The sequence below is a fragment of the Copidosoma floridanum genome, unplaced genomic scaffold (genome assembly GCF_036245765.1).
Source record: "Copidosoma floridanum isolate Cflo_tuat_1 unplaced genomic scaffold, Cflo_Japanese_pri ptg000014l, whole genome shotgun sequence".
NCBI lineage: Eukaryota > Metazoa > Arthropoda > Insecta > Hymenoptera > Encyrtidae > Copidosoma > Copidosoma floridanum.
The window spans coordinates 7,351,419-7,365,008 of record NW_028321891.1 but is presented as its reverse complement, the minus strand read 5'-3'; the positions used below and the strand labels follow the sequence as shown (position 1 = coordinate 7,365,008).

Below are 13,590 nucleotides of genomic sequence, written 5' to 3'. Positions count from 1 at the left end.
TATTACTCAGAAGTGTTTTAGTAAACGGAACAACTTGACTCATCAAATACTAAAAATATTATGCATCAAAAAAGTACACAATATTTTTCAAAGTTATTCATACTTACTTTCAACTATCATATTAGTCGACAATTTTGCTTCACTTAAGTTATTCCTTGCAACCACTACGTAATTTCCTGCATCCTCTGGTCGAACTTGGAGAATATCAATGGCAACGTAACCAAAGTCATGGTAAGTTTGGATTCTGTTTGCAGCAGTGATAGGTTTGCCATTATGGTACCATTCAATTTTCATCGACAGATCACTTTGAGGTTCCACGCGAGCTTCGAAATGAGCTCTTTGACCTTCAACAATTTTATTAGTACCTTTCAAAGGCCCTAAAAATTTAGGTGGCTGACTAATTTGCTGTTCTTCTTCGACTTTACGCGAGTACCGGCTGGAGTCTTCTAAACTTTGTATTTTTTGTAATCCACTGGGATGTTGACTATCATAAATTATATCATCTTTGGTAATAACACTTAATTGAGCTGAGGTATGTGATTCACCAGAACGATTGTAAGCTCGGCACGTATAAATTCCAACATCATGAATTGTAACATATTTTATCGTAAGTGCAACGTATCCAAAGTTAAAGAATGTTGTAATTCGTGAACCTTTAAAGATAAATGGTATCAACATTTTAGAATTATTCAGGAAACATGTATAACTTCAGGGTTAATACAACAAGATTTTAATAATGTCTTACTAGCTTCGACGGGACGTCCATCTTTAAGCCATTCGACGCGGAGTGAAGCATCTCCGACGGGTTCGAGTTGAGCTTCATAATGTGCGAATCCTCCTTCTCGAATATTAATTTGATCTTTTATCGGTGTTTTAAATACCGGTGGGATTGTCTGCTCAGGCGGCTCTTGAATATACTTATGATGAGTAGATTGTTGATAAGCTTCCAATTCCTCAGTAGCTTCAATGTATCGTTGCTGCTCGGGAATACCTAGATCACTCGTAACACTCGTACGTGCTACAAAAAATTCGAAACATCAACATAAGTATTGCTTTGACACTATTATAAAATATTTACTTACATTGCACGAACAATGTGGCTGAACTGACAGCTTCGGCTGTTCCTGCAAAAACAATTTATCGTTATTTACAAAATATTTATTCATTTTTTTTTTTAATGCCTTACTTTTGCTAAAGTATCTATATTTTGGTTGTAAAGATGTTTATAAATATAAATGTAAAAAAGATAAAATGAATATAGCACGCAAAGCACGTTGTAATTTCTACATGGTATCTATGTTTTTCAACCCGTTGAAGATAAGAATGTAGACTAACGCGTTAAAATTTTTTTTATTATAAACCAGTGAAAAAAATAAGCACACATTGATGGTTAAGCAATTCATGGTTAATGTTACACCAAAAATTTTTTATGCAATGAATTAAGTACAGAAATAACTTTCATATACTTATTTTCCTTATTAATGAATCAAACTAAAACTTAAAATACTTTTAAAAATGTTTAATCATTTGAATTTACCATTGCAATCACGTAGTGAGTAAGCTCGAACTGTGTAAGAACCTGCATCTTCAGCCCGTAGGTGCATAATATTAAGGGAGACGTAACCGAAGTTGAAGATTGTCGAGATTCTAGAACCTGGAATGAAAAACAAGCATTATTTGTAACTTATTGACAAAATTATACACTGTTGAAAATACAAATTGACTAAATGTAAAATTAAGACCAAACTATTGTTATCAGACACATTGACAAATAAGTACAGTTGCATTTTGGACAACAGTTAGAACTTAAATTGGTGAATACTGAATCATCGTCATCGTCTTTACGATGCTTTGATAATATTGATAAATCATTTTTTTATTACATACAACACAAGTTGGGATGTGTAAGATTTATGAACTTACTAGCTGTGATAGGTCTTCCATCTTTATACCACTCCACTTTTATGGTAGGGTCGCTAACAGGAGTCAGCTGTGCCTCAAAATGAGCATTACGACCCTCTTGCAGTTCGCCTAAATCTTGGAGAGGTTTGATAAAAACGGGTCGCTGAGCAGACATTTCTTCCATACTTTCTTGTCTTTGATACTTATTATAATCTTCAAGATGTTGAATATAACGAAGACTTTCGGGATTTTGACTCGTTTGTTCGATAGTGGCACGAGCTATTTTAGTTAAAAAATTATTGTAATCAGCTTTATTTTAATCAGCTTAACCATTATGCATACAATGAAATACTAACGTGTGACACTGAGAGTGGCTCGAGATTCTGCTATTCCAGTTGAGCTAACTACACTGCAAACATACTCGCCGCTATCTTCCATTACAATGCTTATTAAGTCCAAAGCAATGAAACCAAAACGAAAGATAGACGTTGCTCGGGAACCTCAAATACGATTTGTTTCGTTATTTTCCGTTCCAAATATTGTAGTGCTTATAAATCTAATTAATATGCATAATAATGTATACTTACTTGCACTTAAAGCTCGTCCATTAAAATACCACTCCACTCTCATTGTAGGGTCTCCCACCGGTTCGATCCTGGCCTCTATGTGAATGCGACCACCTTCAATTTGATGACAATCACGTAATGGTACAATGAAGCGTGGTGGCGGATATATACGTTCCTCTTCAGATGGAGGTACGTATGGTCTTGTTCTTTCCACCGGTTTTAAATGTATCACTTCAGGGTCAGGTATTGGTCTAAAAGCCAAGGCAATCACGTACAAAAAAACCATGTAGTAATGACATACTGGCACTCATGTATCGGTCAACTTACTCAGGTTCGATGACTCTCGTCGGTCGAGGTAAGTTTAGACGTCTTGGTGGTTCGGGAGCTTCTGTCTTAAGAGTTTCAACGAACAAGCGGGCTCGGGTGGCAGTAGAGCCTGCAATATTTTGCGCAGTACACTGATACCAGGCTGCATCATTGAATGTAGCTCGCGGTATGTCTAAAGTAGAGGCTCCACTGCCATCTGTCATAATGCGCACGTCAGGTCCAGGCATAATTTGTATACCATCCTATTTCATCGGTAAATTACAGAATTAATAAATAAGTTATTTATCTAGTAAGTACGTAAATCAATACATTCAATAATCAATAGACTAATATGTATATTAACCAATAAGTATGTATTGTATGGTATTGTGTGAGATTCCACATAAACTCATTGCTCTACGTATCCTGATTCCTATCTCTACCACCTTATCTCTTTTTTTCCTAATTCTCCTCTTCTTTCCCCAGGTGTGCAAATATTTCATGGGAATCCTATAAATATATTTTCAAGGGGCTGCACACTCTGAAGTCTTTTGGAGACTTCTGAAGACTTTAAACCCTATGCACTCTGGAAGTTCCGGTAAAAATTTTGAAGTCTTTGAAAGACTTAGAATGACTTATGAAATCTTTTTTAATGACTTTAAACTATATATACTCTTAAAGTCCCGGTAAAAAGTCTGAAATCTTTGAAAGACTAAGGAAGTCTTTTTTAATGACCTGAAGTCTATTTTAATAACTTTAAGCTATATGCACGCTTGAAGTCCTGGTAAAAAGTCTGAAGTCTTTTGGATACTTCTGAAGTCTTTGAAAGACTTAGAATGACTTATAAAGTATTTTTTAATGACTTCAAGAGTGCGCAGCCCTTCGTACATTCCTCTGAGATGATTTGGTCCATCCATCCGAGTGAGTACTATTTTCAGGATGCAGTAGTCGTCACAAGTATACCCCGACTGATATCAGGTTTGACTATCTAAAATTTACCGGTATAATACCAATAAGGCCAGGTGTTGGCTTCCTTCAGAACCAGTGTCTGATCCAGACATCTTTCAGGAAAAACCACTGTTTGTCTTTAAAACTGGATAAGTGATTCTTCGACATCCAGGGTACTCATGCTATCGAATAAGCCTAATAAAACAATTTTTATATGTTTCGACAGGATTCGAACCCATGACTCTATTGAGTTTCCCCAGTTCGGGGGTTAACTACTAAACCATCGAAACTCTAATTCAATTAATATGTGTGTAATAAATAATGAAAAATTTTATTAATAATTTAAAAAATAAGGTTAACATTTTATTTACCATGAGCTTTTTTAACTTTTGAGACATATCCTAAGAAGTTATATATTTACAGAACCCCACACTCTCTCCTTTGGAGTCAAATGATTGTGGGAAGTATTTCTCTGTAGCCATCACACGCATTTATATGTACTTATTAAATTTTATATGATTTACTAACCTTTTGCCAAGTGATTCGAGGTGACGGAGCTGCAACTGCTCGGGCAGAGAAAATCACGGGTTCGCCTTCTTTAACAGTAGTCGTCATGAATCGTTCAACAAATTTCGGAGCTATGACTTGTTCTTTCTCTATCACGTTGAGATTACACTGAAAAGACGTTTCACCAGCCTTGTTACGAGCTACACACGTAACAATTCCGCCGTCAGATCTGTCGACGTTTGTAATCATAAGAGAGTTACTGCCAGACTCATTAACCAAAATTTTGTGGGTTGCATCGTTGTTGACAGGAGATCCATTAATGTACCAAGTTACTTCGGGATACGGTCGTCCAGTTACACGGCAATCAAATCTATAAACGCATTAAAAATTTAATCCTATTCATTGTAACAATCATTTACCATCCATATTTCAAAATGACTGTATGCCTACAAACCTCGTCATTTTTCCTTCGGTGATATCGCGATCGGTGCAAGTGCGAATGAAATTCGGTGCGAGAATTTTGCTACTGTCAGGAGACTCCACAGGAGTACTAGACTGGAACGTCGATGTGACTTCCCTGGTGCTTTCAGTTGTATGGATGGGTACATGGTCGACCTGATCGTTCGACTCAACAGCAAGGTAGGCTGAGCTAACTGTACAACCTTGTGGATTTTCCGATAAAAGAGAGTAATGTCCACTATCGTCTGTAGTCACTTTACGGATTTTCAGTTGTGCTTGTTGGTTTGAGTATGTCGTTTCAATATTTTGTGAGTCGCGTATGCGCTGGCCATTTTTGAACCACGTCAGCTGAGAAATAAAATGTTAATATTTTTAAATTGACAACAAAAAATTGGCATTGAAATAATAAAACCAATCCACTAATTGTGATCTTGAATGTACGTTATTATGTATTTATGAGAAACAAGTAATGATATTACCCTTGGTTTCGGATTTCCCGATACTCTAGCGGAAAATATCGCTTCCGAACCTTCCGAAATTTTTGAATTTCTGGGTTTCTGTGTAATTTGAGGTGGAGAAACCTGTCCAAGTTGTCGATCGGCTGAAGTTGTAATTTGTGAATCCGACTCACCCACGTATCGACGGGTAATTGACTCGCGGAATTCTGTCTCTCGCAAAATTCTATACTCAAAAGTATCAACCTGAAACACAATTTTCATTAGCTTGTATTTTTATTCTGTTGTTTTTGTTTTTGTTTTTTTGATACAATTCATACTTTAAAGTCTTCAGTGCTGCTACCATTTGAGTATTGGTTGTCAATAATCTTTTGGTAACTGTGAAATTCTTTTTTAAAGCTTCCTTGTTGCGGTGGTGGTCCAAAACCTTCTGGTTTAATGTACACTGAACAAATTGCTTCTCCTATAACAGTAATGTACCAGTTTATCTGACCAAGAGTAAGATCAAAAGAATTCACTAAGTACGCTAACCTTCGCATGGCTCGAATAGTAATATTCTTGCGAAAATTATGCGTACCAGTACTTTAAATCATCGTAAGTATTTTAAATTATTTATGCACGAGTGAATCTCGTAAATTATCATCGTTAATCTGAGTAAAATATTTTGACATCAATAAAATGAACAATAAATATTATTTACCATATTGATTTTTCGCGTGACAAGTATACTCCCCCTCATCTCCCGGTCCGATTTGATTTATCTGTAGTCGTACGTTTCCACTTTTTTCGTCATATGACATGCGAACTTTTTGCGTTTCGATCAAGGACGAGCCTTTGTGAGTCCAAGACACAACAGGTTTTGGATTACCTTTTAAGCGACCATCGAAGATTGCATTTCCACCCTGTGCAAACCTGGCATTCTTAAAAATCTGCTCAAACACCGGTGGTGATGGGTCACCTGGTCTACCCGAAAATCTACAGATACAAAATTTATTTTTATTTTTAACATTTCTAAGTAAAATGGACACATTACTAAACAAATAAAAATTTTACCCAGGCAATGTAGGTGAGGTTTGCACGATCATCTCGCCTTGAACTGAAAAAAAAAATAAGTGAAAATATTATTCTAAAGGTTATAAAAAAAATCTACACGTTATCTTCGTTATCTTGGTCTGAATAACTTAAAAATTTTAATTTAATAATTCCTAATACACATGAATATTATAATCAAAAAACCCTTTACTAATCATAGCATGGATAAGTATGAAAGGTTACATAAAAATAAAAAATCTTATAAAATTTAAGAAGCTCACAAGACCTCGCAGAATTGTGTCAATAATTCGATTTCCGTAAATGTTAAATGAAGTAAGAAATGTCCACAAATATTTGTACATTTAAATATTTATTGACCTTCACAATTGATCAAGTCAACAGAAGAGTGAGTGTATGAATGTATTTGTTATTGAAACTCTTTTTTTAGAATTTTAAATGCGCACCACCTGATTGAAACAATCGACATTCCAATACCTTAAAATTACCCGCTCTAAACAAATAGTGTGATTAGACTAAATGTGTTAAACCTCGTATAACGAGGCTTTATCAAGTGATCTATCATTAATTTTTCAATGAAAATTTACCTATTAATCGACCTCTAATGAAAATAAAATCATAAACTTTACTCTAGTTCTCAATTCTAAATTTTTTAGTATCGAGAAGTCAGTTATTTTTTAAACTAACAGAGCAAAACAACTTTTACAAAATTAATCTCTAAACCGTTTCCCATGTAACAATGTATTTATATTTTAACAAAAAAATAAAAATTTGTTAAAATTTTAACTAGTCTTAAATAGTCAAAGTCTAGTCATCTTAACACAGAAACAGTCATACAGATTAAAAGCATTTTTCGTCATAATTTATCATTGTGTCAAATAAAATTTTTTTTTTCGTTTAATAGTGTCGAGTTCTTAGAATTTTTCAATTAAAGTTACAAGATCTCATCAAAAAACTTAAATAAATAATGCTGGAAAAAAACAAATTTAAAAAAATTCATAAAAATTTCTTATTACAGATAGAATTGATAAAAAAAAAGGTTATGCTCTGGATAAAAGTGCTTGAAGACATCAAACATTTTTTTGTAGAGCTTATTTCAAAATTTTTTTAATAATTAAAAAATGAAGCATTATGAGTATCTAAATTAACAAAAACTTTTTGAAAAATGGTAACATATTGAAGCAGAAAAGACTTTGAGACCACTCAGCTCGAGCTTTAGAGAAATAAAGGATCACAATTTCTGTAAAAGGAGGCGTGCAACAATCTTTTAGGGACTATTTTCTGGTTCAGGATACTTATGTCATCTAATACCTCAGTAGTTCATAACTTATTAATTTTTTCATCTTACTTTTCCTAAATATAATCATGTTGATATGCACGAGAAATTTTTCTTCAATGAGTCATCGCAGGCAAAATTGAAAAAAAAAAAAAAAAAGTTGGGTGAGAAAGGGATTAAAAAAGCTTTCGTTCTGCCGATGTGTTGTAGTGTTAGCGAACGCTGTCTAACGCTGCTGAATCGTATCTATTTTTGTGCGAGATGGGATCACGTTACCGGGACCTATTTTACATGGTAGCCGCGTCGCCCACAGTTACTTATTCTTCTTCTCTCTTGTTCTTTTCTCGAAACTCCATAGTCGTCCAGCTCTCAGATCTTTCTTTATCCTCTTGCCTTTTTTCTATTTTTCTCCACCTTCTCCTGCTTTAAAATTTTTTTTTTATAACCATCACTCTTTATTTAGGCTCAACGTTTTCGTGATGTTATCTCACTCGATTACTTTTCCTCTATACCTCCAACATTTTTCTCTCTCTTTTTTTTTGCGTTACGTAATTATTATCTATGTTCCTAATATTACTCTCAATTTTATCAAAATTGTTTAAAATATTAATTTTTATTTTTTGTATTTAATTATACATAATTTTTCTGGTTACAAAAATATAAAAAATAAATAATCAGGCATTTTTTAATGATAGTGATTCCAATTGATTTAGTATCAATTTAATACATTGCTTTCCTGAATTTGTTCAAAACTTGTGTTAAAGTAGAGCTTATTATAACTACAAAACAATTAGATATTTTTCGAAATTCTTACAAGTAATTTATGCAAAAACTTAACATTTTTTCTTATTTTCAACTATTACTTAGTAATATACAATAAGTTAGTAGTATACAATATTTCATAGTTCCATTTATAAATAAGAAATTGTATTTTAAAAATCTTGTTCTACTGAATTTTTTTTTATTTTTTATTTTAAATTTTATTTTATTTTTGTTCATTTAAATTTAATTTAAATTTGGTAAGCTTGGAACAAAATACAAAAACAAAAAATATAACCAATAACTTTAGAAAATTAATCTTGTAACACGATGACAATTGAATATTTCAATTCGAGTAAAAAGTGCAATGTACTGTATCTACAACACTATTTATTATATAAATTCATTGTCATAGGAATGAATTTTTGAATCTATTTCTTCAGAATAAGTTGTATTTATTACTTTTTTTTTCAAAACAGTAAAATACCCGTGTCACCACATTATTCAGCATATCATCCGATACTAATATAATTATAACTGTATAACGTATAGTTAACTTAAAACACAATTTATAATTTAACACTAAAGGTTTCTAAAATATTTTATCATTTGATTATTAAATAAATTACTTATTGATTCTAGAGCAATAAAGTTGTAAAATGTTATTTCTGATGCAAAATCAGCAGTACTTCATGCCCAGAGTGTCAAAACTAATGATGAGATTAGCTGTTCTAGATGTTCTAGCATTTTAAATGTTCTCTATAGACTCGCTGGACTTTGCCGCAATTTTTGGCTAGTATCGATCGCGCAACGCAACAATATTTTTCCTAAGCTTGCGTATAAGATCGAAATTGGCAAATTTTCCTTCAACCACCTACTCTCTCACGTGCCATTTATTCAAACGAAAGACATAAGTTAAATTTATTTTATTAAATGCATAAATTTTCTATTCTCTTTTTATGATAAGGGGCTTCGTCCACCCTTTATAGATTTATACAATTTCTGATGGTATCGAAAAATAGTTCTAATAATATCGGAACCATTTTTCGATGATCGTAGTACTTCAAAAGCCTAAAGTCTTATCAATTTTGATGAATGTAAAAACATTTATAATGCCTTCGAGACCCATTATATTAAAATTTGTATATTTTAAAAAAGTTTTTACACTAGATAAAACTGAAGTATCAAGTATACTTAAACCTTGTTTATAACTATTATAGTCATAGATAGTTAAGATGTTACAATTTTCTAACTTTCAATTGCAATATTGAATGATAAATATTTATTGTGTTTGTAGTAAAAAACTTGTACCGGCAATAGTAGTAAACAAGATGGATTAGCGTGGCATTTTCATTCGCTTTCTGGTGCTTTGGAGTACATCCAACTCTGTAATGGTGTCGCAAAAAGAATCGGCCTGTTTAATCACGCAACACTTGGAAATTCGCTTGTTTTCATTTTCATTTTTCGTTGGGTTCTCGAAAAGAAATAAATGTTTTTCAACGTATTTTTCAACGTGTAAAATTTACGATCTCTTGGGTAACAAAAAAAAACTGTGTTTTATCAAACCTTGCATTGAAATTTAGTTAACATAGAACTCAAAAGCGTCTATTTTCACCGTAATATCCTTAAAAACTGTAATTTAGATAATTTTAAAATAAACTATGACATTTGAATATTATTTTTAATGAAAGCCAAATTTTCTCATATTTATTGAGCATGAGACAAAAATATTTTCGAACTAAACGTAAGAAATGGGTCGAGAGAAAGTATTTTAGGTCGATGATTAATGGTCTTGTGAATAAAACATAGTCAACATCTACGTTATTCACAAATAAAAATAAAATCTTAAAGTTTCGACTTGTGAAAAATCGTGCAATTTTTTTTTTTTTTTTCCTATCCTAAATAAAAAAACAGCCCTCAAAACAGAAAGCATACTATTGTCGGAAAACAATTTAATCCTAAAAACCTAGAAAAATTTCTCTTAGCCCCGAAATTTCTGCAGAAATTCATCAATACAATTATTACGTAATTCTAGCGCCAACACAGCAACTCTCGCTAGAGTTAACGAGAATTCCGTGGGGCAACTTGTTAGGCGCATCAGGTTTGTTACATCTCATTAACGGAGCTGTCAAAACAGCCGACGGCATCGTGGGGTCCCATTAAAAAGATCCTAGACGATTTTCTCCACGAAAACAGGACGGCCATCTGCGCCTCATAATACCTAGGACCAGAGACCGAAATGCGAGTACGTCAACAACGACGACGAAGAGGTAGAGGAGAGGGATGGAACGAAGTGCGAAGAATTTTGGAGCGCGCGCGCGCGCGAGCCGAGGCTTGACTCCCTAAATTTAGACCAGCGGCGTTGAGAGCTCACTCGAAAATAGAATACCGACGTGGAGGAACTCGTTCTCTGGCCACTGGTTACGAGCTGCAGGGAAGAAGAGGCTGCGATTTTTGCCATCGCCCTCGACGCTGTCGATGATCAAGTCGGTGGATACATTTTTTTTTTTCTTGAGCTATTGTCATCATTTATTTTGACGCTTATCGCAAGTACGAGGAAATGGGTTTCATTGGGGTGTAACTCAATATTTGTGCCATAAAACAAGTTGATTTTTGGACCAAAAATTTAGGGGGTTATGCCAATTTTCCAAATCACAAATTAGTGACTGGTCTACTTTTTGGGGGACTTCAAAAAGACGGTGAAACAATCAACACCGCCAATTAAGCGGCTTTAGTTGGCAAAACCCTGGAGTCGACATTTCGGCTCTTGGAAGTTACCTACTCGCGTGACCCAATTATGAAACACAAACGGCTCTATTCAGATTTTCCGTGTCGTATGTCGTGATATTTATAAAGCCAACACACGACTAGCAAACTCTGCATCCGGGGGTAGACGAACCATCAGCATCAAAAGCAAATGACCAATACAGTCGACAACAATGGCAAAGTAATTAATTTTGCATCGCAGCAACGAATGATTTTTCCATCATCCTTGTAATGCGTGCGTGTTTAATGATCAATTAGGAGGGGTTATCGGAAAAAATTGTCTTTTCTCGATACACAGCGTATTTTTCCGAGCTTTTCGATTTTCGTGCCTTGATCGAGCACTTCCGATCGCGCTTCTGACGATTCTTAGGTTCAGCTGTCGGGGAATCTAAAATCACGAGCAGCGTGCAGGCGTCGAAGAAGGAGACGCTCGAGCGCTGCCTAACAGTTCTTCCATACGCTGCGCTGAGCCCGACGTCTGACGGACATGCATACGCACTCAAGAGCTACGGCTCTTTTTACCCGTGCGAGCTTGATGTGCCTTTTTTATTTACTCCCTCCGCTTTCTTTCCGCCTCGATCGCGCATTTTCAAAATTTCAAATAATTTTTTTTTTTTTTTTTTCACCAGAACTAGTATGGGCGGAGGAAAAAAAAAGAAAATTTGGACCACCACCTTTGCATCGATTTTTTTGGACGAAAGGTCAGGCACTATTTTTACGAACGCCTCTTACGCAGCCCCCCACCACTCGGCTTATTATAAATAACTCTGCGGTAGGCGTGTAATTTAGAATTCGTCGCGATATTGAATTACACGCGGTAAGGTGTGTGCGTTCGATCTAATTATACGATTTTTACGGACACGCTACGTTACACTTGCTCGCGATCATTAATCTTTATAGAATAAAATGTACCAAAACACTCTCGAGTGGATTGAAATAACGCGTTCGGGCAAAAATCACACTTCAGAGACCGAAAACCATTACCGATCCATACCGATCGTCCAAAAAAAAAAAAAAAAAAAAAAAAACAACCCTCCAATCGTCATTCGTCCAGTCCCTAAAAACTGACCTCTCTGCTGCGTAATCTGTTGCCTGGTAATCTGCGTTTCGGTACGCTCCTGCGTGTACTCCTGTTTTTGCGTATCCCATGACTGTTGGCGCTTCATAGTGCTGCCTGTGTCCCAAGCGAGCCAGCTTGGAGCGTGTTACGAGTGTGACGAAAATCGGATGAAAAAAAACAAAAATAAAAAAAATAAAACAGCCCCTCGGCCGATCCTCTTCCGCGCACAAGCACAACACTATTCTTCTTGACCTTTGCCGCTTCGATGATTCAATCTTCGAAAGGCCCCCTCGGTAACAACTCCTGTCCTCTCTGTGTATCTCGTCGCACTCCTCGGCACAATTGAAACGGCAATTGCAAAATCAACAACAACAACAACAACAGCAACAACAGCAACAACAATAATAATAACAATAACAAGAATTGAAATAAAAATAAAATCTAGTCCTCGATGCGTATGTGTGTGTGTGTGTATATAGCGGCGGCCGCTCGCCTCTTCGGCAAAAGATTCAAGTCGTCAGCATCACGCCCGAAAAATCGGCGCGCGCGTGCTTTCCTCGGCCCGAGACTTTGTCTCCTTCTCTCTGTTCGTTCACCAAGACGTCGGTCGAATGCGAATCACAAGGGAGAGCCGACACCGCGAGATATCTCGACGGAGTATTGCCTCACCTCCCCCTTTTTCCCGCCACCTCCCGTTTTTCAGCGGAGGAGGGAAGAAAATCGTCCATCGGCGGGAGCAGCCGAAGGGGAGGGGACGGCGCTGGGCGCCGCGACGCTCGAAGAAAGGGCGGACAAAAATATACCCGAAGCCGCCGAGCTGATGCGGGCGACAGAGGGAGCTTTTTGGGGCCCGCTATACCTACGTTATACTCTCGTTTTCTCTCGACCGACGCGTGGATACCGATACTTGCGCTTGGATCGCTTGGTTTTTTTTTTTTTTTTTTTTTTTTTTCCCTCCTCGAGGCAAGATTATGTCGCCTTGGAGGCTCGTAGAGTGGGCTGGGCTTTTTAGATAAGATTCGCGCATAATTTTCCGAGACGAGTGGGCTGCGCTGAAAAAATCATGCATTTGGATTGAGGCTGATGGGAAATTATGGCTGTCGATACCGGGATTGGGTATAAATTTCGCTTGCCGCGGTAGGGGGATTTCCGACCTTAATAGCTTTGACGTTGTCGTCGAAGCTGAAACGATTATTGAAACAGAGCGTGTTGTTTTTTCACAACGCGATCTTTGCGAGTTAAGTTTATTTTGGCGTTGCGATTGAACAGCTTGATTCTTCGAGGGAGTATTGGGCCTCTAAAAATAAGATCTCAATTAGACTGTGAATAATGACTTGTACAGTTTAAAAGTGGAACTCGCACTGGCAATTAATACCGATTTACCTTTGCCCGAAAGGTAATTTAATTTTGTAAGGAACTTTTTTTTTGTATTTCAACGGTACAAAACAAAAAGGTGAATTTAAGTCTCGAAAATTAGGCTTAACAAATATGATAACATGTCACCCACACAAGACTACGATTGAAAGTTACGTTTCT

At 35.8% G+C, this 13,590-nt stretch overlaps 1 protein-coding gene across 2 annotated transcripts in view; it reads right to left on the bottom strand.

Annotated features, from left to right (window-relative positions):
• LOC106636719 (titin) overlaps nt 1-12,646 on the bottom strand; it is a 32,078-nt gene extending 19,432 nt beyond the window's left edge. The window contains exons 1-15 of one of the 2 annotated variants that reach the window (XM_014349218.2): nt 12,064-12,646; nt 6,197-6,239; nt 5,844-6,118; nt 5,464-5,606; nt 5,168-5,389; nt 4,684-5,036; nt 4,251-4,599; nt 2,796-3,037; nt 2,490-2,719; nt 2,259-2,402; nt 1,924-2,181; nt 1,538-1,654; nt 1,083-1,124; nt 746-1,018; nt 108-653 (exon numbers count right to left, since the gene is read on the bottom strand). In XM_014349218.2, coding sequence (XP_014204704.2) covers nt 108-653; nt 746-1,018; nt 1,083-1,124; nt 1,538-1,654; nt 1,924-2,181; nt 2,259-2,402; nt 2,490-2,719; nt 2,796-3,037; nt 4,251-4,599; nt 4,684-5,036; nt 5,168-5,389; nt 5,464-5,606; nt 5,844-6,118; nt 6,197-6,239; nt 12,064-12,160 — 3,334 coding nt within the window. In that variant the 5' untranslated portion in view covers nt 12,161-12,646. The remainder of the gene's footprint in view (nt 1-107; nt 654-745; nt 1,019-1,082; nt 1,125-1,537; nt 1,655-1,923; nt 2,182-2,258; nt 2,403-2,489; nt 2,720-2,795; nt 3,038-4,250; nt 4,600-4,683; nt 5,037-5,167; nt 5,390-5,463; nt 5,607-5,843; nt 6,119-6,196; nt 6,240-12,063) is intronic. The other variant, XM_089591898.1, reaches the window with a different exon arrangement.
• Between the last annotated feature and the right edge of the window lie 944 nt (nt 12,647-13,590).